At 40.0% G+C, this 25,784-nt stretch overlaps 1 protein-coding gene across 1 annotated transcript in view; it reads right to left on the bottom strand.

The window, feature by feature from the left end:
- tmem145 (transmembrane protein 145) overlaps positions 1-25,784 on the bottom strand; it is a 41,208-nt gene that overhangs the window by 2,755 nt on the left and 12,669 nt on the right. Inside the window, exons 2-14 of the mRNA XM_022198018.2 lie at positions 22,208-22,282; positions 21,647-21,724; positions 18,880-18,966; positions 18,104-18,205; positions 9,658-9,742; positions 9,058-9,129; positions 7,484-7,552; positions 6,658-6,738; positions 6,262-6,340; positions 4,798-4,891; positions 2,605-2,777; positions 1,811-1,931; positions 1,237-1,425 (exon numbers count right to left, since the gene is read on the bottom strand). Of these exons, the coding sequence (XP_022053710.1) occupies positions 1,237-1,425; positions 1,811-1,931; positions 2,605-2,777; positions 4,798-4,891; positions 6,262-6,340; positions 6,658-6,738; positions 7,484-7,552; positions 9,058-9,129; positions 9,658-9,742; positions 18,104-18,205; positions 18,880-18,966; positions 21,647-21,724; positions 22,208-22,282 (1,305 nt within the window). The remainder of the gene's footprint in view (positions 1-1,236; positions 1,426-1,810; positions 1,932-2,604; positions 2,778-4,797; positions 4,892-6,261; positions 6,341-6,657; positions 6,739-7,483; positions 7,553-9,057; positions 9,130-9,657; positions 9,743-18,103; positions 18,206-18,879; positions 18,967-21,646; positions 21,725-22,207; positions 22,283-25,784) is intronic.

Raw genomic sequence — 25,784 nt, 5'->3', positions numbered from 1 at the left:
CGCATTGTACCAAGGCTGGGGTAAATTACTTATGTACTGGGTTTCCTGACCTCCAGGTTTAATTACTTGACGCTTTACACACTATAGTTGACCAGCTAATTATGAAAATATTTGACGAATCATTTTCTGAAGAAAAATAAATAAACCCAGTCAATAAACAAATGCATTTCAAAGCAATTTACCGTGCTCCACAGCTGTGCACTGCTGTTATGAGAATAAATCTTTGCTATGTATCAAACCAACACTTGATAAACTGGTTTTTGTTATTTTTTAACTGCAGCTCACTATGAATCAATAATTTCTTCAGTTTGTATATCGATAATCAGATCATACAATGAAATTCGATAAACAACAACCGAGTTATCACCCACGCCTCCATACATCTTCTCCGTAATGATTTAGATTGTTCTGTAAAATATCTATGCTGCAGTGCAGTTATGTTGACTGGTAATAATTGCTATTTGTCATGATTCTCTTGTTCTGCAAATTGTTTTCTTATACTGATGCCTTCTAAATTAAGGCCCCTTTGTGTGATGAGACATGAGGTAATTTCAAGCCAGGTTTGACACAGGGGAGTCTGCATGTTTATAAAGCACCACAAAATAGGTACAATTAAGAACTGATCTAATTACATATAGCAAGCACTGCAACACGATGGCAAGGCTGAAGCAGACACACACCAATCAGCCACAACATTAAAACCACCTGCCTAATATTGTCTACATCCCTATTCTACTGCCACAACAGCTGTGCATCACCAGCACAAGGACAGAGGACATCTGGGGTCGTCCTGTCGTTTCTGGCACTGGGATATTCTTTGGAATCTATCTGTTGTGGGGTGGGCCTTTCGTGGACTGGGCTTGTTTTGATGCTTTTTATGTTCCTGCCCAGTTTCAGCAATGTGGCAAGGCGCTTCGTCCTGCACAGAGGCTGTCAGGAGTTCTAATGTCATGGAACAGCGCACAAACACATACAGTGCTACAGTTTACCTCTCACTCCGATGCTCATATTTACCTGAGACCTGCTTCTGCTATATTTGCTAACATCACATATTCATGAATGAGGTGGATTTAATAGGTAGAAACCAGTAAAATTATTAACATAGTTTTCACATAAATGAATCTCGTTTGCTTTTCTGTGTTCAGTTTTCTCTCTCTCAACAAATTTACTGTAATACAGGATATCAAAGATGTTTTTATATATATATATATATGCACACATTAAATGTAAACTTACTGATTGAATGGAGAAGAGTTCAGTAAAGTTGGGTTGAGAATCTCCTAGAAAGGAACTATTTCCATAGGCATGATGGGGGAAACTCTCTTTCCCCTCACCTCCTATTGGACTGGAGAGTAGGATCCCAATTTGAGATGTCCGAACATGATATGGGAAGTTCTTATTGGCTGCTGAAGGTCGTGTAATAACCTAAGAGAAGACAAAAGGAAAAAAAAAAATATATATATATACACATTTATAGTATACAGTCAATGACCTGTATACACAGTACGTAGCTGCTAACGCATAGTCAGGGCATATAGGGTACAGGTGTGAGAAGTAAGACGTGCAGTGCATTCAGTGAGCAGGAATATAGAAGGAAATTTGCATGAGCAGTACGGCCCATTAGTAAGGAACAATGTGTCGAAGGTGAGAAAGAGATAGATAATGATGTGTGGAGGAGACAATCAGCATGAGGCCATTGTGACTCAAAGATAGTGAATAATGTATGACTGACAGCGGCAATAATGACTCGTATAATGTGAACTATGCAGAAGTGCAGGGGTCTGCATGAATGTGAGTGTGTGGTACGAACAAGAAAGACGATGTGAGCGTAGAGGTGGATGCCGAGTTGAATGCCGTTGACAATCTTCTCCCGAGCCCAACGAGGAATCCCAAAGTTTGCGATCAGAGCCATGACAGGCACCGCAAAAAACCTGGGGAAGAAAAGTGCAAGATAAGGTTAAGGATAGCAATGAAAACACACAGAACGAAAGGAAAGACTGTGGTTTGATGGCGAGAGAAAGGACACAGAGAGCAGAAAAATAAAAGACATTAGGAGAGGAGAGATGCGAGCACTGAAGGAGGAGATAATGGTTGCACTGAGTGAGAGATACACAGATAATATTGGTCTTTGTAATCTACCCTTCATTGTAGATAGTGAGTGGAGGACAGAAAAACTAAGCAGAAGACATATGAGTTTTTTCCTCAGCGATGTGTAAATTAGAAACACTGCTTTCCAGTTCAAGGGACTGACTATCTAGCACACATATATGGGAACATAAATTATTGTAATGGAAGCGATCACACCAGCAAGGAAAAATAGATATTCTCCTCTCGCAATCATCACTCAAGTACAATTATCTACAGTGCAGGTTGAGCACAGAGGTTGTGCAATGTTGTAGAGGGGTAGCGTAAAATAAACAACTTTTCATTCCCAGACAGCTAAAGCATCAGCTATCTTGTGCACATTTTACAGAGCTGCATAAATTATTCAAATTGAAGAGACCTCAAACAGAGAGATGTGTATTTTTCTACCCCTGCAATCTCCAGCTCAGGTGCCATTATCTGCAGTAAGGGCAGAGTGAAGGGGGGATGTGTAGCTCTCACCATAGTGTGTATGTGGTGAAGAAAGGGACGTAAAAGGGTTGCTTCTCAGGGTAGTGTTTCAGAGAGACCAGCACGGCATAGCAGAACCACACGTAAGCAACCAGCTGTAGGCCCATCAGTCCGTAGCCTGCGGGGCTGTCGTATGCATACAGCACTTCACCTGGATCAAAGAACTGGCACGGGGACACGAGACATCATGCAATAATGAACACACACACATAAAACCAAGAAAAGCTTTTACACAGTGGAGAGAAGAAATATCTTTTGGTCTGGCTTCATGTTGTAGCCTGTGCTCTAATTGTTAAGATGGACTGCTGATGGGTCAGTGATCCACTTCACTGACCCAACCAAAGCTCAGCTCATAGCATTCTGTTTGAGCCTTTGATATTGACACTTGTGGTGTATGTGTGTGTGAGTGCAACTTTGTGGGTGTGGAACTGGCCCATGTGCGTGCTTCTGTGGACACGAGATTGCATTTCACAGTCCAGTGAGTGTATAGCATGAGCCGTACAGGGTTACTCCTTCTACATAATGGATAGGTCTAACGACTTGGTGTAGAGCTTCTTGGCATCCAACCAGCCATCCAGAGCTCGACAGATTACCAACTGCAGGCTCAGTACCAGGAGCAGTCTTCAAGTCTTCATTTCAGTGGCAATTGTAACCTAGTTTAGCTTATTTTTAGCAGGAGCTCCCCTGAGTTTTAAGCTCTTTAATAGCAGGGCCCATGTAAGAGGGCAGGCAGCAGATAAATTATACTGCTTCAGATCCACATATTGTGGTGTGAGACATGGCTATAGGCTCCACTGTTAAATATAGCCAAGATACTTCTGCTGCACTGTTCCCACTGGGTCATTACCACACTGTATTCAAAGACTCTAATCCATGGTCCCTAAATACATATATATACCATCTATACATCTGACTGTCCTGAAGGCTTTGGGCTGTGCAGAGATGTATGTAACTAACACTCCTGAGAGTGTCATTAATTCATGAGATCATATGCTAAACATCATTGCTAATGAAAACTGTTCGTGTCTTCAGATACAGAACATAGAAAGGCAGTATGAATAATAAGAGTGCAGATATCACTAATTAGTAAAATTAGCTTTTCTGTCCCAGGAAAGCTTTAAAGATCCTTGATGCAATCTTTCTTGTCTCAGGTACAGAAGTAATTTCAATAAATGTCTTCAGTTGAGTTTGCAGTTAGGAGTTGCCTGGTTGTTCCTGTCAGGATGCAAGATTTGTGCACATTTCTACCAGTATCTGAAGTGCAGGAGATCATTAGTGACTACTGCACAAGTGATTTCATCAGTCTGAAATTAGGGATGGCACTGAAGATTATTTTCACTTCTGATTATTCTGTCAAATATTTCCCTCAACTAATTGATTAATCTTTGGCTATAAAATAGCCTAAAATACTGAAAAGAGCCTATCACTGTTTTTCAGAGCTCAGGGTGATGTCTTCAAATCAACTATTCAGTCTATTAAAAACTAGGGCATTTGAATTTTTCACATTAAACAGTAGAAGACAGAAAAGCAGTACACTTTCATATTTGACGAGCTGAAACCAGCAAATGCTTGGAATTCAATAATGATCAAAACTACTGTCAAAGTAGCATTTTCAATGTTTTCGCTAGTGCTGGAATGGTTGAATATTAACTGACAACAATTTTGACAATTAGTTATTTTTTAGATTATTTATCAAGCCATTTACAACTTCAGAAGTGGAAAGGCTTGCGGCTCTTTGGTTCATATGATTGTGAAGTGAATGTCTCATATAGACAGTTGTCTATTGTCAAAATGGACGCTCTCCCACCAGGCAAACAAGTCTAAGAGTTTACAGTCATGCTAGCGCCATTGTAAGGCTGCAGACTGGAGTATTGGAAAAATGGAAAAATTTCCCCTGATGGTGGTGCTAGATGAACAGTCAGAAGATTTGACTTGTTACAATTCATAAGCGGTCTTCCAAATTTCACAGCAGTTCACCCAATAGTTGTTGAGTTATTTCACTCCACACACATCACCACAAGTGTTATGGTCATGGGTGCGGTCGTGGAAAACTTAATGGATCACAAAAGACAGTGTGATCACTTCTAGGGCACAATGAATGGCTGTCTGAAATTTCATGCCATACCGCTGCCATGGCTAAAAATACACTGGTTAACTACTGTGGAGTGTGGGCGTATACTATACCTCGGCCTCGTAGATGAAGAGGATGACATAGGTGATTGTGTAGACTGTCATGTAGATGCTCAGTTTAACAGACCCACTGTGACTGATCCTCGCCCTGACACACAGGGATAAACCAAGAGGGTCAGAGGTTGCACACAAGTGGAAGAAAGACAAGAAAAAAGTAGAAAGACACACTTGGATATACACAAGTGAAAAGGAAGGGTACAGCTGCACGTGGAAGCACAAACAAAATCATGCATTTAGTTCTTTACACTGAAGCAGCTTAATCTAAAAGCAGCTACTGAACACTAAACAGCACAAAAAAAAAAAATAACTGGTGTGCTCAGCTCTGCTATTTATAAATCTAAAATGGCTGCAGGCTCATGGACAGAGCAAAAGCAGAAATTATTTCGTCTTTATCTGGAGCAGTCAACAAATAGTACCATTATGCCTTCATCTGCATTTTAAACATCATTTTTCACAGACTAATTCATCACCACGGCAAAAAAAACCCATATCAAAGTGGTTGGGTATTAAGCTTCCAACTGTCATCTGATCAGATACTGCAGATAAACAGCCATGTTTTTAGCCTGAGAGTGATGCAGTTTTGAATATATTCACTGGAGTTTAAAGATGATTAAATAAATCTAGACATCACAGAATCCTCTGAACAATCAGGAGAATATAACCTAGAGTCAAGAAAGCTAGCTTAAAAATCTCACAAGACCAGTTTTTGCTACATTCAGACTTAAGTTTGAAAAAATATAAAAACAAGTGAATTCAAGTCAAGCAGGAACCAACCTTCAAACTATGAAAAATGGCTTAGACGATGATTCATCATGAATCAAATCTCAAGGCCTTGTGAAACACCTTTTAAACAACGTGTTTTGATGTTTAAGAAAACCCCAATTGTGTAACTAACCTTATGAATCCTTTCTCATACAACAATGTAAAAAAATATCAGGAATGTGTTTCCAGTTTGATAACAGGAGTCTGACACTGCAGCTAAAAAACTGACAGGCAAGTAGGGCATTTGTCGATTTGAGTGAAACATGGTAATGTTCAAGTGAAGAGGAACGTTCATGATAATCTTTTGTGCAGTCGAACTGCCTGACCCAAGCAAATGTCCACTAGTGGGCACTGCCAAAAAAACCAGTGAGTGAACCAAAAAGATCTGGCTTTGTGGGGCAAAGGTATTCTTTCGACTCAGATCAGACACAAAAACAACACAGCGTTCACATCAGAGCAGCATTCATCCGTCACATCCCCCTGGACACATCAGGTGTTCATGCTATCAGTACCAGCATTCTAACTGACTTTTTTAATGACACCTTGCATTGTCATGTCATGAGATCGTGCTATGACTGTCACAGCGAGACGTCTGTGACAGCATAAACACACCCGTGGCAGACACACGTAGGGCGGAAAAACCCCCAAAACATATGTATACACCCACACACACACAAAAGTGCAACCCCTCCCCACCTGGTGACAGTGAAACCTTTGCCCAACAATATGAGCATCAGAAGGAACACCAAGAAACTGACGGAGAACAGTAATTTCCCTGGAGAAGGACAGAGAGGTGGAGAGACAGAAAATGAGAAAGAGGAGACAGAAGGGTAATTAGGTTATGGTTTCCAAAAGTGTAATATCAGAGGGGAATGATAAAATCAGGTCACCACACACATATTGCACACACACAGTCATATAAAATCATGCATGATCCTGCCCCCATGCCCATCAAAACCAGCCATTACATTTCCTGAGCCGCACACATCCATCATTGTCCACTCATTCATTCTGCTCAGGCAGTGAGTGATTTTCCAGTGCAGAGGTAGTGTCAGTTATTCAGTCAGTGGCCGATGCACGAAAAGAACTCACCAAGTATTTTCAAGCTGCCATTGCCAACTCCATCTCTAGCATACAGGCCCCAGTAGACACAATGGAACAACAGGCTGAGCACTGCCAAGTGGAAAAGAAGCAGAGAGGGGAGAAATGGGAAAATAAGGGAAGGAATGAAAGAGGGGAGGGGGGGAGAAATAGGTGAGCAGGTGTTAGGGGAGAGGAGAAAATGCAGAGGAGAAAGAGGTGGGGCAGGGAAGAATACACATAGAACAGAAGATAGCAAGAGATGATAATGAGGGAAGAGGAAGGCCAGGGGGAGGAGAAGGGGAGAGAAATGGGGGGGAAAGAAAAGCGAGCCAGAAAAAAAAAAATCATAAAAGGAGCAAAGGGCTTGAAAGAAGAGGGAGGAGAGAGTGAATGAGAAGTTAGGGGTGGCAGGAGAATTGAGAAGAGATTCAGAGAGGGGACAAGCAAGCGAGGAAGAAGAAAGTGAGATAAGGGGATAGAAGAAAGAGCGAGAGGAAAGGATGAGACGAGTGTGTGTGTGTGTGTGTGTGTGTGTGTGTGTGTGTGTGTGTGGTGGGGGGAGTGTTCATCAGTAACAGTATGCTCCACTGAACACTGTAGCACAGCACGACTGTTTGCGATAGTTCCCATTCAGAGGCTAATAAGGGCGATCATATCTCCACTCTTGAAGTGGGGATTAAGGTATGAGATGCTGCAGCCATGCGAGAGGCTCTTTGTCAGTTTGAGTGTGTATGTGTGTGTGTGTGTGTGTGTGTGTGTGTGTGTGTGTGTGTGTGTGTTATGACAATGTGTGCCTTATAATGTGTGTGCGTCTGTTCAAGACCGAAGCTCTCACCCTCCACACCTGCCGCCGTCATAAACATTTTGTAGGTTGTGTGAAGAAGCTGTCTTCCCTTCAGATTGTCTGTGGGGGGAAAAAAACAAGAATGAGATAGAGGTGACAGAGGTGTGCGCATGTGTGTGTGCTGGGGAGATAGAGATAAAAAGGATGGAGATATGCTAACAGATGGCGAAGGAGAGTGAGAGAAGAAAACACAAGAACAAACGGGCCAGATAAATGGGGAGAGCGATCATTAGTATGCATCCATCTTATGATGCCCAGATCTAGATGAGGCCTGATACATCTTCTCTATTTTCTCTACCTAATCTGAGAGGAAATATTCTTAATGCGTATTTAACCAGGCTGTTTTACTACCACAACACTCCGGAAAACAGCAGTGGCCTGAAGGGGGGATTCATTGAGGGAGGAAGGGTCATAAATGTTCACACACACACTCATGGCTGCGCTTTATAGCCACAGTCTTGGCCAGTCAAATACTGCTGGATCCTCCTTTAACTTTGTCAAAGGTACTCTAATGATGACTATTAAAAGGAACATATCTTCCAAAAATAGGATGCTTCTGCTTCTATTTACTTCAGCATTTATAATCTCTAAAAAAGTTATTTTCAAAACCTTGACTTGATACTTTTTTCTCTCTTTGCACAACACTTTCATATGTAACTTTATATCCTTCAAAATTTGAGCAAATAAAACTAAATAAAACTCAAACTTTCATATCAATAAACTACCACATAAGGCTGGCAGAAAAAAAAACCAAAACACACACACCAGGTCATTCACGGTCTTCAATCTTGGTTTCAGCAAAATCCAAGAAATCCAATCAGTGCTCTATAAACTCGCCTAAGTAGGTGAGCTATTTTTGCAGACATTTCCCTACAAAACAACTGGATGACCACTCTAGAGTTCATTTATTATTTAATTAAATAAAGGATAAAACAATCTCATCATAGTTCAGTTAGCAGCATTTCTACCACATGGACAGGAGCTTAGAAAAAATGGAAATTGAATCATCTTCACTTCCATGGCAACTGCTCGTGAGATTTGATCCTTCATCCACAATCTCATGACTGTTTCATGGAGTCCCTAGATCAATAAATGGATTAGAGGGAAAAGCTACACCAAAATAAATACTGGCTCCACCAAGGCTCCTATAATTTTTTATTCTTTCCTTGGAGCTACTGTTCTCCACTGCTTCGGGGTTATTTCAGCTGTGACCTTCATGTGACAATCTCGCTTCAGTAACCTTCAAGCTACCGCTACTTTCTCCATTTAACCATTTACATAAAAACCAAGCCCCACTCTCATCATCTTCACACTCCTGCTTCTGTGTTGCATGTACGCTGTTCAGACACACTCTAAGCCCAGGGAGAAAATAGGCACATGCCCCACCTTTACTTATTTCAAGAAACATGAGAACTTACTCAGATCCCATCAAGAAAACATGTAGATTTTATAATAGATCTGAAGTAAAGGGCACTTAATGATTGCTGTAGGCTTTGAAAGTCAGAATAAATCGTCTTGAAGAGGAAAAAAGAGCGATAAGAGTAAGAAAGAAAGACAGTACTTACAGGCAAAGTAGCACGAGAGGAGGAACACCATGGAGAAGATGACCAGGAACGTAATGTCTGTCTCCAAGATTCCTATGAACAAGGAGGGGAGAAAGACGACATCAAGAGGTGTGCTAAAGGGAAAAAAATAATTGAGGAGTAAAGAAAAGATGGAAAAACTGAGGAATATGGAGACAGCAGTGGACTGACCAGCAAAGAAAAGTAAAAGAATCAATGAGGTTGACAAAATGTCAAGATGAAGACAAGAAGTGACAATAGGAGTGCATAAAAATAGCAACGCATGAAAACTCAACATAGGCACACACTTGATGAGGATACTGGATTAGTCCAGAAAAAGAAATAGGGAGTTTCAGTAGAAGAAGAGTGTGGAGGAGAGGGGGAACATTAGAGATGTAGGAATAATTCATTTAGAAGATATGCAGGCCTGCTCTTTTCATGCTTTCCTCTCAGTTCATCTATCATCATTAATTTATTCAGCCGTCCCTTCATTATTGTAATTTGTTCAGTTCAGTGTGCTTTATTGGCCGTGCTAAGTGGTGTTGGCTTGTGCCATCAGCGATTCATCCTGTAATCTCTATCTTTCTGTCTAATCACTCTTACCGAACTCATCCGCAGAGAAATGTTGCGTCCAGAAAGACTGGCCATTGGTCAGTTTCATCTCATACTCCAGCTGCAGGCCATCGCCCTGCAAGAAAGGAGAGGGGGGCAAGAGAAGACAGAGGAGACCAGCAGTAGGTTACATTAAAGGACCTTGTTTGGAGCTGGACCAAAATCGAGCTACTTTATATAGTTATATAACTGTATGTATATAGGGGCAGCAGATACATCTGAGGTGAATAATGGTAGAGGAAAGAAGAAATAAGAGGTATAATTGTGTTTTCAGTTTGTGTGGATCAGCCAAACTTTCTCTGTTGTCCATGTCATAGTAATCATCCTTCAGTGCTTAGTGCGTCTCTGACTTCTCTTGTTTTTAAAGAACCAAAAATTGAAATCTAGTAACCATCCACTAAAGCAGTCATGTGAGAAGCTTATGTAGAAAAATCCCTATTTGATGGAGCTGTTAAAAACTCACATCTTTAGTGTCACAACTGTTTGTAAGCTGTCAGGAGCCAGAAAGGTTTTCAACTTGTTGCTTAATCTTTAAAAACGTAACTAAAGTACCTGAAGTGGTCACATAAGAGCTGTGGAAAAGAACGGAAACGTAAAGACATAGAAGTATAAAATAGGCTAAAATAAAAAATACACAAGCAAATTATTACAAGTACCTCAAAGAAATTGTACTTAATACAGTAATTGAGTAAATGTATCTAGCTACTGTTCACCACTGCTTGCATTGTTACAGGTGTTGTTATATGTATACTTTTATAATTTATGCTGTAGTGGATACTTCTGTACGCAGAAGTGGCAGCAAGAGGTATTCACTCCATTTCATCATTCGAAGGACATTTTGATATTACTGAGAATTGAGATCTGCATGACATTCTGGAAGATATAATATGAGCAGCACTTTATGGTTAAATCACAGTAACCTCAGAGCTCTGGATCGCCCATATGGCTACACATTATGAAATTAACAGGATTTTACTGTGGGCTGTGTGGCACAGTTTGGAGAATTGGAATGAAATATCATAACATCTTTATAAATATTAACCAAACATTTACACACAAGAATGGTTCCAGGAAGGAAATCATTAATAATTGAGGAGGAGTTTCGAATGCCAAAGTGAATTTAAAAATATATATAATTTTTGTTATTGAGTGCTTTGGTTTTCATCAGCCATAAAACCAAGTATTTCACACAGGTCCTAAACCTTTACATCACAGCTTAACATAGGAGGAACAGTATATTTAGTTAAGTGGCACACAGCTAGTTCAGATATGTATGAAGGATGCACAGGACTGTGGAGGGAGCAGTGTGGAGATCTCGTAAAAGTGTCGCAAAAGCTGTCCGCAAAATTAAATGAAAAAGGAGAGTGACTATTTTATTACTGATGTAACCAAAATACAGTGATGTCAGTAACCATGCTGCAGAGTTGCTAAGTGGGAGAAGTAGATGTTTTTCTTTGTTTCTAAGTGCTATAGTGAATAATAATTTTTCTTGTCGAAAATATTGATATGCTTACATTTTCTTTACAAACGTTGAACAAAGACTCCATAGCAGCACAATGACTAATGCAAATTTCACATCAGAAATCAAGCACCATTTTGCGACACATAAAAAAGGCCAACAAAATAGTGTAAAAGTATCTATATCATCTTGTAATAAAATGCATGTTGTCATTCCCAGGTAAGACAAATTCATACTGTCCCATATCCCAGTGTAACACATTAACCTGCCTTTGTAAACTCGCTATTTAATCACCTTGCGCAGCTGAAAATGTCCACTGATGTCCGTTCATCACACCAGATTGAATTTACAGCATCTGAATTCAGTGGATGTGTTGTTCTGTGCCACAGCATAATTTTGTCATTTACTTTAATGAGATGGGTGTGTTGCATCGCAAAAAAATAGTCCGGCCCACCACAGCATAAACAGAGCCCAGATTCTCCTTCCAACCTGTCTGATTAACAGAGAACAAAAACATCCAAATTTTCCTTGGGGAGGGACACACCATTGATGTAAGTGCTGTGTGTAATTGTGTCATGTCGTCAGTCAGTCTCCCAGCTGGCCTGAAAGCACCTCAGGATCCCTAGGTGTGTGGAAGAAGTTGAGAAAGAAAAAGGAATGTAGGCTGCTTTGCCTACTGTACTGCAACAGTGAAGATGACCCAGATTAGCAGGAAGGATGGATGAACCACATCCATAGCAACAGTTTTCACTGACTTAATACTCTCATTATTCTTGTTTGTAATTACTAACAGTGTGACACACAAAACTGATTTGTTAGGTTGATTTAATAATCTGATAATATTGTTCTTCACTGCAATGTCATGAAAAAGAGTGATTATTTAAGTATGCAAACATGCAAGACAGAGGAGACACCATGAAAAAATAAACACACGTGTGGAAAAGCCGCTGCTGGAATGATGTTATTTTTTGACAATCACACACACAAAAAAAGCATCAAACTATAGTGAATTTGGGAGGTGAGAAAAAGAAGGGATGAGGAGCAAAGAACAAAAGAGAGGGCACAGAGATGGGTTGACAATCAGAGCACAGAGAGCTCATTTCACACACGCAAGTTCAAAGCCAATGGAGTTCGCGCTTGTTGCAGTGGAGCGAAGGAACACAGAGGGAGGAAAAAAAAAAGACTTTGATTTCATTTGGCAGCCTGAGACTCCATCTCACTCCCTCTATCAAAAAGGGCGAGAAGCATGGAGCGTGCACTGCCACAAAATCAATACAGACACAAAGAGCAAGGAGACAGATAAAGAGAGTGATAGATGTAGAGAGAGAAGAAGTTAAAAATACAGGTAGAAAGAAAGGCAGAATGAAGAAAAAGGAGCGAATAGAAAGAGGGAAAGAGAGATGGGTGCAAAGGAAAAAGGAGAGATGTGGGAAGAAGTGGCACTTCACAGCAGGAATTCTCACTCTGCGGGACCGACAGGGAGTCGCAGAAGCAGCTTTGGGCTGCTGGTTGGTTTCAGTTCTGAAAGGCACCTACTTCTGATATACTGTGCTGATATATTACACACTGAAGATATTCTCACCTGAACACCTGTACAGTCTTATACAACGTGTGATCCCAAGGGCTGCGGATAACTGCATTTAAAAAGATTCCTGAGAGTCTTTTGAGAGTGTGGCTCTGGAAGATAAATGTTTGGCTATGGCTGGCAGAGGAGTGCAGCTGACCAAATCTGAGTGTTTCTCTCTTTGTGACTTAAGAAAATTTTACCCCAAAACAAAATATACCTTCATCTGAACATTATGTCCTTAATTGGTTATTAAACATGTCGTTCCATAACCATGTGGCAAACTCAATGTGCTGCGCAGTAAAAGATAAAATACAGAAATACAGGGATACACATTAAGAGGAAACAACGACAACATAAAGGACTAGAAGTATGATGAAAATGTAGAATCTGAACCACTAAAGCATTCACATCAATGCATGTCACATATGTAACAAACAATACAAGAAACAAGTGCTACAACTGGTGCTATATGCACACACAAACACACACACAGCCTTCCCATCATAATTCTGCATTTGTGCATTTGCATTCAAGAAGTTGAGGGATTCATTAGTATGTACATAATTCCAGAATCACCTGATTCTACATTCTCCATCACGCCTTTTAAAGCCAGTCTTTCAGTTTATAATGCATGCTCTCGCTTGTAAATCCAATGCTCCAATCTGAAGCTGAGGCAACCCAAGTAGAATCGCGATGACATTATCTGGTTTTTACCAAAACTAAAGTGACAGAGGACATTATTAAGTATTTTCACAGGCTACGAAGCACTAACCATGATCAGTAAATTTACTACGTTGTTGAAAAAGAGTGAAGTGTTGCTTAATGGGCTACCATTCTTCTGGGGAGGCTTTCTGCAGGATTTTAGAACCTGGCTGCAGGGATTTGCTCCAAGTCAGCCACAAAGGTATTAGTGAAGTCAGGCTTTATGTTGGGCGAACGTAAGGCCTAGCTCACAGATGGTGCTCCAACTCATCCTGAAATAGCTTAAGACCAGGGCTATGTGCATGTCTGTGAAAGTCTTCAACAACAAACTCACAGCCATTTAAAAAAATAAAAATTTAAAAGAAACAAAACGTGACCATGCTTTGTCCATCCATCCATCCATTCTCTATACACCGCTTCATCTTCACTAGGGTCGCGGGGGGTGCTGGAGCCTAACCATGCTTTGTGCATAAAGGAATTTTTATATCAAAATTGCATGTTGTACGTTACAATTATTACAAAACCCCCACATTTATCAGTAAATATTCTGACGATCATTTAAGTATTTTTTTTATTTGATATGATTTTACCTTATTGTGTAGAGTTCTCCTGTGGTTAAGTTTATTATGCCCTCTAGTGGCAGCAGCCACATGGTGTATTTTGTTGTAATTAATCGCACTCATGTTTAGTTAGATGGGTGAAGCCGAGCTGTTGATTACCCACTAATTCTATCTACTACTAAGGGCACGATTATCTTTGTAAAGTGGAGTTGCAGTTGAAAAATAAACCCTTAAAAGGACAGAAAGCTGAGTATGACACTGTTTTCACCAGTTAAGCACACCCAGTGCGGTGGGGGTTACTGACTTAATGTAGCTAGTTTAGTAAAAAACCGTACACTTATGTTGAAATAAGCTAAAAAATCTTTTGGTTTTCAAGTATTGCTCAAATATAACAAAGACTCATGGCAATGCCTTGCACTCTCATCAATTGTGAAGGAAATTTTTCACCAAGATCTGACATTTCATGGATAATATGTATGGTAAATTAATCAAGAATATACATCTGATCACAGATTAACAGATAATGAACGTGTTGGCTGCAGTGACATGATACTGTGTGTTTATGTAGAAATAATACACTACAGAAATATATTACTAGAATCAGTCCTAAATCTTGCACCTTTACAAACCATTAGATTGGTTTAGTTTCTATAGGGATGAATACCTCTCCTAGGAGAAGCATCAAATTGTTATCGGGTTATCCACTAAGACATTTTTTGGGCAAGACAGTGAACCTGATAGCAGGCAAGCACCTTGCATGGCAGCTCTGTTGCCATTGGTGTGTGAATGTGTGCATGAATGGGAAACATTGTAAAGCTTTGAGTACCACTAAGGTACAAAGGTCCCTATAACTGCAGGCCATTTACCATTGTCAAATAGTCCTTTAATTTTCACTAGAAAGTGCAGCATTTTAAGTCCAATCTGGCTCACCATCTGGCACAGAAGAATTCTCCTCTGTGCGGCAGTGTTGTGAGTCCAAATGAGAGTCACGGTCACATTTTTTGCCTGAGATCTGGACAAAACTGTGTGGGTGTTTCTACACTGCTTGATCTATAAAGAGGAGTTTGCTGGTCAAGCTGACAGCTGTGAAATTTTGTCCTTTTTTTAACCTGCACTCATTAAAGCAAATCTAATTTTAGCTCTTCCTTGGTTCCCCACTGAGGTAATTTTGTTTCATTAACAACAGTTCTGCTTGGAAAAAAAACAAGAGGCAGGAGTTGATTACAGCAATTTAAAGCTTTCCATTGCTTCTGTTTCAAAGACCACAAGGCTAAAGGCTAAAGGCTGTGCCAACAGTTGCTGGGGTCAATAGCAAGTAATGACACCATGCTACTGAGTGGCTCTGGTTTGTTAATTTTCACTTAATCGTGTCTAATTTGTTTTAACCAACAAGTTCTAACAGAAACATGTGCTATTTGCCTGTTCAAAACTTAACTGTTTCTGTTAACTTAATATACTGATGTACCATGTGAAAAACAGAAAAGCAAAATTGATATTTACAATTTTGCAACAATAAATTAAGAGAAATTGTATATATCCTTTAATATATGTACCATATGCAGGAGAAGAAAAGAAAAGCCTGTTCATTTGTGATCTTTGGTTACTCTGACATCTTATTTGTCTAAAATAAACCTTAGTCTGGACTGCCAGAGGTCCTCTGTTCTGTAATTTGTGATGACCTGCATACTATTTGTAATGACTTCATAATGTTTTTTTTCCCTTGATGAAATAATTACTTGCAGCCACAAGGTTTCCTGCTGTAATTAATCAGGTGGAATTGCCAGGAAATATGAAATACCGATCAGTTGCTAATTTTCGCCTTTTAATGCAGGGAACTGAAAGTGGGTATCCTCTGGTTTTAAGAGCCCATGAGCTGCTGTGGTTTTCTACCCACTACAGTAGAGCCAAAGACTGAGATGGAAAATGCAGAAAAAGATATCTGGATAAGAGAGAAACAGGAACAAAGAGCAAAATATGTAACAGCAGATAAAAGTGAAGGTGCCAGGAAAAATGCATTAAATGAGGGAGAGGCAAGAAAGAAATGCAACCAGTAAGATGGTAAGAGATGGAAAGGAAATAACACAATTAGAGACAGCCTAACAGAGAGGAAGAAGGAGATGCAGAGGTAAACAGATATGAAAGGGTGTGCAGTGTGTCACAGTTTGCTGACAGAGTTGAAAGTGAGCAGGACACAGCCAAAGATTGTGAGTGACAGAGGTAGGAAAGATGAAGAAGTGTGAAAGCGAAACGGAAGCGAGAAGGCAAGCAGTGAGAGACGAGGGGTGGAAATTGGCTGTGGGACGCAGCATGCACATGTGCGCAGGAGTGGAGACAAGCTTTTATACTCGAGTCCAACAGCATTAGGCTGCGTGTCTTTCAGCCGACGTTGGCGTGACACTAAACCACGCTCTGCAGGAAGCATCCATTCTAATCATATCCCTCTTCAGCCAGCGCTCCCAACTGGCAAAACAAACACACACATACACACACACACGCAATTACACAGAATCAGGAGCATGGCACTGGTGTAACGGAGAGGATATGACTGATAGCTAGGCAGGCACACTCACTCACATTCAGCCGAAATTTTACTTATTTACTCTTTTCCTCAGTCATTTTCATGAAAACATAAAAACACTATACACATACAACACAAAAAAACGACACACTTCTATTCCAATGATTTGTCCTTGACAGAAGCCTTCAGCATAGGAGGATGCATCATCACTGAGCTATCATTAAACAACTCATGATTTCTTCACTGACTACCCGAGTCCAGACTCATATCAACAAACAACAAACCACAGCTACAACTTTGCTCTTTTTCTCCCGGCGCACTATTAGTACAACACTGTGTCCCATTACTAAGCAACACAATGCTATAATGTTCCTGAAGCAGGCTAATCAATAGGCTACAGTGGAGCCTTGATACGCCATGTTTAGCACAGTTGAAGCAGAGACTTGCATACTAAGAGTCTATATGCTTTGTTGCAGAAAGCACTGTGGTATGGAGGGCAGATAAGGCACTTCAGAATGCCAAGAGCCAATCAAGAGGCAGATGTACAGATAGAGGATCAGTTGTAGCATATGAGTAGCTGAGGTCAAGAGTGTGCGTGGCATTGTGGCAAGAAATTTGTATTATAAGCTGTACTACAACTGAGATCAGTCCTGATGATCTGCAACATAATAAGGCTGAATAAAAGACCAGTTAACTACAGCAAATACATCTATCCATCCATTATCTGTATATTGCTTAATCCTCATTGGGGTCAGAGCTATCCCAGCTGACTTAGGGTGAAGGTAGGGGAAGGCACCAGTCTATCTCAGGGCTACACAGAGACAAACAATCACGCTCACATTCACACCTACGGACAATTTAGAATCATCAATTCACCTCTGCATATTTTCGGACTGGGAGGAAGCCGTAGCACACGGTGAAGACTCCACACAGAAAAGATCCCAAGCCCAGGCCAGGACGCAAACTGGGGATCTACTAGCTGTGAGGTGACAGTGCAAACCACCGACCCACTGTGCAGCCCACTATGGCCAATCCCAGGTTTACTTTGCCTATATATGTAACTTTACTTCTGCCATTTGAAATATAACCGGGTGCAAAACACTCAAAGGGGAAAGCACATACAGGCAACAAAAATTATGCTCAAGTTCATTTAAAATTTATAGGGAGACAGCACAAAAAGTAGCCTTAATATATCCAGCATTTTACAGAGCCTTCCTCAGGGTATGCTGGGTATATTTTTGCCCAAGCTTTCCCATCTTATTATCTGATTCTGCTGCTTGTACCTGAAAACTGTCGAGTTTTTTTTTTTTTGTCTGAATGCAAAACTGTAAAACTCCGGCTTAGAGTTCAAATAATTCTTATTTTGGACATGTAAAAGCGACATTGCAGTCAATTAGTAGTCACTCGGAGAAATAATTTGTCCAAGTGTTGATGGGTAGATGATAATAACATTGACGGTGATGACATTTGTTTATCTGGATAGACACAGAATGCAAACAGATTCACACAGTGACGCCAATGGTGTGGAAACCGTCCCAGTCAGTTTATGACGTTATCTGCCCGGTGCTAAACCCGCCCTTAAAGGCAGAACAAGGTCGTGGGGTCAAAGAAAGACAGAGGTCATTGCTTACCCCACATTTGCTGAGAGCGATGTACCACCATCTCTCCCTCACCGAGCGGAAACTACGGCCACCCACGCAGCTCAGAACCTCCTCGTTCCCATCTCCCTCCACCTGAGAGAGAAGAAATGTATGGATCAGCTGCGCACAGACGGTTTGTGATCCAAAAAGGTGGCACGTTTTACCTCAGAGAATCACTGAATAATCACAGTAGAGTGGGAGCTTGTGATATCAAGATACAAGCATATTTCACACCCCAATATAGCCTGAAAAGTGGCAACAAGATCCTCCAACCTCAACAACAACAGAGTCATGCTGGCAATTACACTTACTAATGTGATAAACAAACACGTTGCGTTGTTTATTGAAAAAGAGGCAAAAGGAATTTAAAAAAAAAAAAAAGGTGTCACAAGGGAGGAAAGTGATTGAATGCTATGCATTATCAACAGCAGAAAAGCACAAATCAGTAAAAAAATGTTATGAAAACACATTAGGGGACTTTGGCTCTCACTTCCTCTCTGTGTGTCTGTTTATCGTTTCCCTCTTTTACATATTTCTGTGCTCTTTTTGCACTACAAAAGAGGAAAGATGAAAATAGAAGGGAGCCATGTTATACTCTGTAATACATACACATACTATACATCAGCACACATTAGGGTCAGAGATAAAATGAACCTACAAAACAACATCCATGCATTGGATTCTGTTTTGTTTTTTGTTTTTTTTTTAAGGACAAGATGACATTCAGGGCAGTTTTTTTCCACATATTTGTGTGTGTATGCTCTTACCACACAGCCTGACCAGGTGTAGTGTGTGGTGAGGTTGATGACCTGGTTGTTTTCGGGCCGCAGCACGGCTTCCTTCTGGTAGCAGTTCTGACAGAAGCAGGAAAATAAAATTAAAATTTTGCTTAAAACATTTTTTAAAAATACCCTAACTGAAAATCCTATTCTAATTACCCCCAGCCTTTCAAATGTATTTTTATTTCAGTTTTTTTGCCATTTAACAAAGCACTTCTCAATAAAGCTCAGGACAAGACATGTTCAAAGTGGTTGCATTCAGCTGTTAGCCTAGCCGCGCTAGACCCATGTTCTGAAAGCACAAGGGTCTAGGCACGCTCGACAGGGAGGGAGGCGGGCTAAAAGGTTGTCTTTCAAATCACTCTGCAGCAATTGGGTAGGTATACAACCAATCAGTGCAACGAATAGGTTGACGTAGTTCCTGGAGTGCCGGATTGTGGCTAAGTCCCATTAGCTTCCCAACCAGCGGAGCCAACTGGTATATTAAGGATTTGCCATATCCCGTCGGCATAAGTCCAAATACGTCTTTCTTCTCAATGAAACACTTCAGTGCCGTCCTTTGTTTATCTTTCAAGTTGAATTTTAGCTTCAAATCTTTAAGGGCTGTGGCCAAAGCCGAGTCGAAAGATAACTGTTTATTGTGCGCCGGTTGTTTCTGTCAGAATCGTCGGGCCTCTGTCGTCACTTCGTTACGCCCGCCTTCTGACTCTACACTTCATGGTGATTGGTCCGGCCAGTTTTAGGAGCATCCAGCCTCGAGCCTTATGGAGGGTAACTAGACCCACCCTGGCAGAGAATTAAATTTGTTGCCATGGGTTGTCTAGCGCGGCTAGGCTATTCAGCTGTGGTTTATAGATACATTCAGATGGTCGCATACTGAGCAGCAGCAGAGACGGATTTTCCAGTTCATAAAATGAAAGGTGTGTTTAATCAAAATTTAATTGAAAATGTGAATGCATTGACTTCTGGTCTATTGAACCTGCTGGAATTAATACTGATTTTTTTGTCTCCTCTATGATGGATTTGTCTGTGTGTGACTGCTGAATATTGTAGTGCAACATAATATGACATAAATATAACAGCACAATTTTGCGAGAGGAGAATGAAGGCCGTAGCATTTGATTGTGAGAATCTGACGCTAGAATCTGACTAAAAGCTGCAAAATGATGTGCTGGAAATATTTCAACATAATGTCACATTCTTTGTGTCAAAAGATGCCAGGCAGAAGAAGAGTATCACACCAAACTGAATGTCTTTGTGCAGAATTGCAAGGGATTTGTGTCACTTTTTCTTACTGTGCCAAATCATTTTAGCACGAATTCTCCTATATAGTACGTTATGCTTTATATCTGCTATATAGTAAAAAAAAACAAAAACAAATACAGTGCAAAACACTTTACAGCCATAGCAACAATTCTAACCATTTAAAACCAGAAACTTACTCTACTATTCTATCACAAGGAACATGAGATGTCATGAGTTGATGGATTAACACTCGACTGGTTACTTTGAAAAGAGTGAGTTGATTGGTGTATTAATTCAATCAATGTCTAGCATCAATGGATAAATGACGCATTATTTGTTGGTTGTGAAAGCAATTTAATGTTCATTTTACAGACTAAATTATATCATATCTCATCATAAAAGCGGTCTGTGCCATATACAAGTTGAGATTAAGAATTCACGTTAGTTTTATGTTTAACAGAGACCAGTTTACATGAATCTACACTCCTAAAGTTCCTCTCTTAGCACTGATTAAAAAACTCATCTTTAATAATCAAAATAACACATTAAATACTTGCAAATTTTGTCCATGAAAAACATTCCTTAGTGTCCTGAAATTACTTTAATGTCACATCATACTTATACAATCTTACATACATTTACTTTTATTAATTTGTTCCCCACCTCTTTCTCCACCCACCCCTCCAATGCTCACCTGAAGTTCAAGCACATCATATATAGAAACACTGTATAGACATTAACAAGGTCAAGAACTTGATTTCACCAGAGAGGTCTTTCTAAATCAAGAAATCAGCCAGATGTTAAAAGCATACTCTAAGACAGTGGACAGGAGAGTCTATCCAATATAAGAGTTGCTTTAAAAGGCAAACATCATAGTCTGCTGTTTAGGTTTTGCACTCTAGCAGACTGGGCTTTAGAAAAACAGCAACTACAGAATTGAAATGCTGACTTTAAGCTCCAAAGGTATTGATGAAGATTATAGGAATCACAGCTCCTGTATACATAGTTTCCTAGTATATGGTCAGCTAAGCAGGACAGAGACACGGATTTACTTTACCCAGAATTAATGCAAATATCATCAAATTGAGCTCACACTCTGTACATTCCCCATAAAGATCTAATGTGGTAGAATAGGGGGCCATATTTGGGGATTTTTGCTATAACTGGCTGTTAGAGTTGCATTATCAGTTTTAGGAAAAATATTTACAGCTGTCATTTTTACGGCTTCAGTTCAGGTAGAAGATATGACCAGTATTGTCCTTGATCACTGCAGCCATCATCAATGATACATTCAAAAATGCCAGCATTCCAGGAAAGAAAAGCTTTATTTCATTCTGAGCAGCATGACAAGTCTGTGATCCTTCAATTCAGGTTAAAATAGAAACTAGCAACACTGGCGCTACAGAACGTTTTCGTTACAACAGCGGCACGTGAACAAGTGAATGGAGCAGTACTTGTCATTAATAATAGCTTGTCAAAAGCTGTGATGCAGAGGGTGTCAGTCTCTCACCTTTTCAGGCCTTTTGTACACAGCTGGCCATTGAGAACTGTCATCAAAGTAAAGCAATATGTTCTGACAGCAGCGAGACTGCATGGAGAAGAGACAGAAAGAGATAGCATTGGGATGTGCATAGATCAGTGAGGAGGCAGTGACACAGTTTGAGATTGATATGACAAAATTGTTTCCAAAGTTGGCAGAATAAAACAGTAAAGTAAGGCATGGGTAAAAGGAAGCCGAGAGGAGGAACAAACAGATGCATAGAAAGATCCAGAATGAGAGAAAAAGGAGGAGGAGGGAAGAGGAAAAAAAGGACAAGGCAGATACAGCAGGAACAGCCGGAGGGAAAAAGAGACAGAAGACATAAAGGGGTGGCATCAGTTTATATGAGGTACGAAAAACAAGAGAGAACTTGGAAGATTCTAAACTACACAAGAAAGAAAGAGCGAGGAAAGTAAAAATTACACTTATGTTGACTAGAAAGTGTGGCTGAGCTAATTTTGAAAAAATTCTGAAAAGAATGAAAGAAGACAAACGTATGATGCACACATAAAACTTTGTTAGTCATCCTACCTTTGGATATCGGAACCGAAAATCCAGCCGCCCAAAGTCAGTCAGAAAGCAGAAGCGTGTAAGAAAAACCCAGTCCTGTGGTCAAGATAGAAAAGAGACAGAAAAAAAAATTGAACAAATAAACACCTAAAGTGTAGATGGTGCAAGGTAGAAACAAGAATCTACAGCCGTGCTGGTGATTCTTTGAGCCTTTACTTTGGCACAGCAGCGCTCTGGGGATCATGCCAGCATCAATATGTCAGCATGCTCACAATAACAATTATAGATGCATGATACTAGATTTTAGCTGATATCTGATTAGTCAATGCTACCTTGGCTAGTTTTGATACATGAACTCATTTTTCCACCTATAACTGCTGAGAACATCAGATCTCTTCTGTAGTGGAATTTAAGTATTGGCATGTCTGTTCTTATCATGAGGGCCACCTGGCATAAAAGACAAGGCTCGCAATGGGCAATGTTGACATTTCATTTTTAAACTCTTTATTGACAACATGTATCCCAAATGGCAATGCTTCCATGCTGGCATTTAGCAAACATAATATTCAACATGTTAATTACCTCACTTTGGTGTACTACCAATCTACTTATTAGTGCTAAACACAAAGTATAGCTCAGGAGAAGAAAGACATAGTAACGACATTTTGTCAGAAGATGCATTACACAAACTAAAATTTGAACCTAGGATTGTTTTCCAATGATATTTTAGACTGCAAAACAGGCATATTTTAAGACCGTTTATAGTAACAAACTTGTAACAATAGCTGATAAGTGGCAGCAAACAAAGAAAGATGATAAAAGAACAATAACCCCTATTAACCCTTATTATTTCAGCTTTACTTATCACATTCAAATAAGAAACAACAAAACATTTTCATGAGAAGGTCATAAAATTGGAAACATACAACTGTCAGGATTTCATCAGTTGTTTCAGTTAAAGTTAACTATTCTCACCACCAAGTTGACAGAGAAATAAAGCCCTTCAGCATTAAAACACATCTCAGATCTGCTACTGTTATTCACTGTGTTTGCAATATACAACTGCTACTAGACACATTTGATATTGTGTTGTAAACACTGGATCCTTGTAACCGTTAAATCCTTTGAAAAGACAAACATTCTCTCATGGAGTGAAAGCAAGAGTAGTCCTACTTACAAAAAGCTAAGCAGTTTTGTGCAACAGATGAATTTTCTAAAGTCCAAGTCCATTTGTGTGAGAACAGTCTCTGCTGATTGAACTTGTATGATGGCACAAGAGAAGAAGTCTGGGGATCAGCAAACTAACATTTATTCTTCGAGAACCACCAATGTCTGGAAAAATTGTGTAAATCTATGGATATGTGAAAACCTCTTAGTTATTTGCAATTTACTCTTTGGGGAAAAACTGAAATTCACCAACAACCTATCCACTGGATGCTGAGGCATGAAAATGGACATTAACCTCCCAAGATGTAAAAGAGGGAATGGGAGCAGTAGGGAAAAGAAAAAAAAACAAATACAAGTTGATGAGGACATAAACAGGGTTGTAAAGAAGAGACCTAGCAGAGAGTGGTGATAGGACTTATACGAGCAGGCAAGAGTTTCAGGAAGGGAGGGAAGTAGTGCCAAGAGGGTAAACTTCTAGAGAGGGTATACGGTGGAGGGCATTAAGGGGGCACTGAGCACATTAATAAGCAAGAGAAGCAGGGAAGAAAAAAAACATTATCCATTCTTAATAGTATTCAACCATAGGCTTGGCAGCATGAGACTAGATAATAGTGCTGATGGTGTACTTCACTGAGCTTACATAAGGCAATGCAGCAGTGTCAGTTTGGTGGATCAATAAGTAGTGATGTATATACAGTGAGCAGCCAAATTATTAAAACCAGCGAAGTATATAGTATCCAAATTTTCATCAATTATTAAAGAAAGGAAAAATTTTGTAAATTCTAGACTTCTTACATGTAAAGTTAAGCCTCTCCTTTTCTGGTTTCAATTAGCTGATTATGGCCTATAGCTCATGAAAATCCGAAATGCAGAATCCCAAATTAGTAGAATATTTCCTAGGCTCAATAAAAAAAAAAAAAAAGAGGATTTACCACAGAAAAGTCCAACTTCTGTAAAGTATGTTATTTATACACTCAAAACTAAGGTTCTCTTTTACCATGAATTACTGCATCAGTGTGTCGTAACATCCAAGTGATCAGCCTGTGGCAATTCTGAGGCGTTACTGAAGTCCAGGTTCCTTTGATAGTGTCCTTCAGCTGGTTGGCACGTTTTGGTCTGATCTTTCTCATCTTCCTCTTGACAATAACTCCACCATGGGGTTTGTGCAGTTCAGGTCAGGGAAGCTGGCATGCTAATCAAGCACGGTGATATCATGGTCAGCAAACCCTTTGGTCTGTTCTCCAAAAAGCTTGTTAGCAAATGAAACATGAAGTGAACTGAATGAAATGCAAAATTTACTTTCATCTAGCAAGATGACTTCGGGACCTGACGTAGTATCTGAGTCAGGAGTGATTTGATATTAGAAATGCAACAGTTACAGCCCCTTTCCTAAACGTCTGTGCTTGATGGCTTTTAAAGCCCTGACTCCAGCCTCAGTCCACTCCATGTGAAGCTCTTCTAGATTCATGAATCAACTTTTCTTGGCAATCCTCTCAAGGCTGCAGTCATTCCTGTTGCTTTTGTACCATTTTTGTAGCACACTTTTTGTTTCCAGTCAACTTTTCAATCAATATGTGTCGATACAGCACTCTGCCAACAGCAAATTTTTTTTCAGCAATATACAAAGCCTCTAAAAGTATTCACCTCCCTCGGATTTTTTACCCTTTTGTTGCTTTTATACATCAAATCACGCTCAATATAATTTGGCTGTTCTCGCAAGAATTTGAGAAACAAAAGAGTCTTCATTAACATGTGAAAACAGATTTTTACAAAATCATGTCAATTAATTAAATATATATTTGAAGTAAAGACACACACACGTGTGTTCTTAGTGAGGACATCCATAGGCGTAATGCATTTCCTAGAGCCTTACCCTAACCATCACAACTGATTGCCTAAACTTAATCCTTACCCTAACCAAACCTCAATTCATACCTGTTCTCTAAAAACAAGTCTTCACCCTCAAACATGGCTGTTTCAAAGTGAGGACCGGCCAAAATGTCCTCACTTTGATAGTTAAATGCAGAAAATGGTACTCACCATGTAGCAAGAACACACACACACACACACACACACACACACACACACACACACACACACACACACACACACACACACACACACACACACACACACACACACACACACACACACACACACACACACACACACACACACACACACACACACACACACACACACACACACACACACACACACACACACACACACACACACACACACACACACACACACACACACGAAGTGAAAACCATCTCAGATGACTACCTCATGGAGAGAATGCCAAGGGTGTGCAAAGCAATCATCAAAGCAAAGGGAGGCTATTTTGAAGAATCTAAAATATGAAAAATGTTTTCACTTATTTTACATTTTATTGTTTACTACATAATTCCACATGTGTTCATTCATA

The sequence above is a fragment of the Acanthochromis polyacanthus genome, chromosome 12 (genome assembly GCF_021347895.1).
Source record: "Acanthochromis polyacanthus isolate Apoly-LR-REF ecotype Palm Island chromosome 12, KAUST_Apoly_ChrSc, whole genome shotgun sequence".
NCBI classification, from domain to species: domain Eukaryota; kingdom Metazoa; phylum Chordata; class Actinopteri; family Pomacentridae; genus Acanthochromis; species Acanthochromis polyacanthus.
The sequence above is the reverse complement of the archived record's forward strand: the minus strand, read 5'-3'. Positions and strand labels throughout refer to the sequence as shown.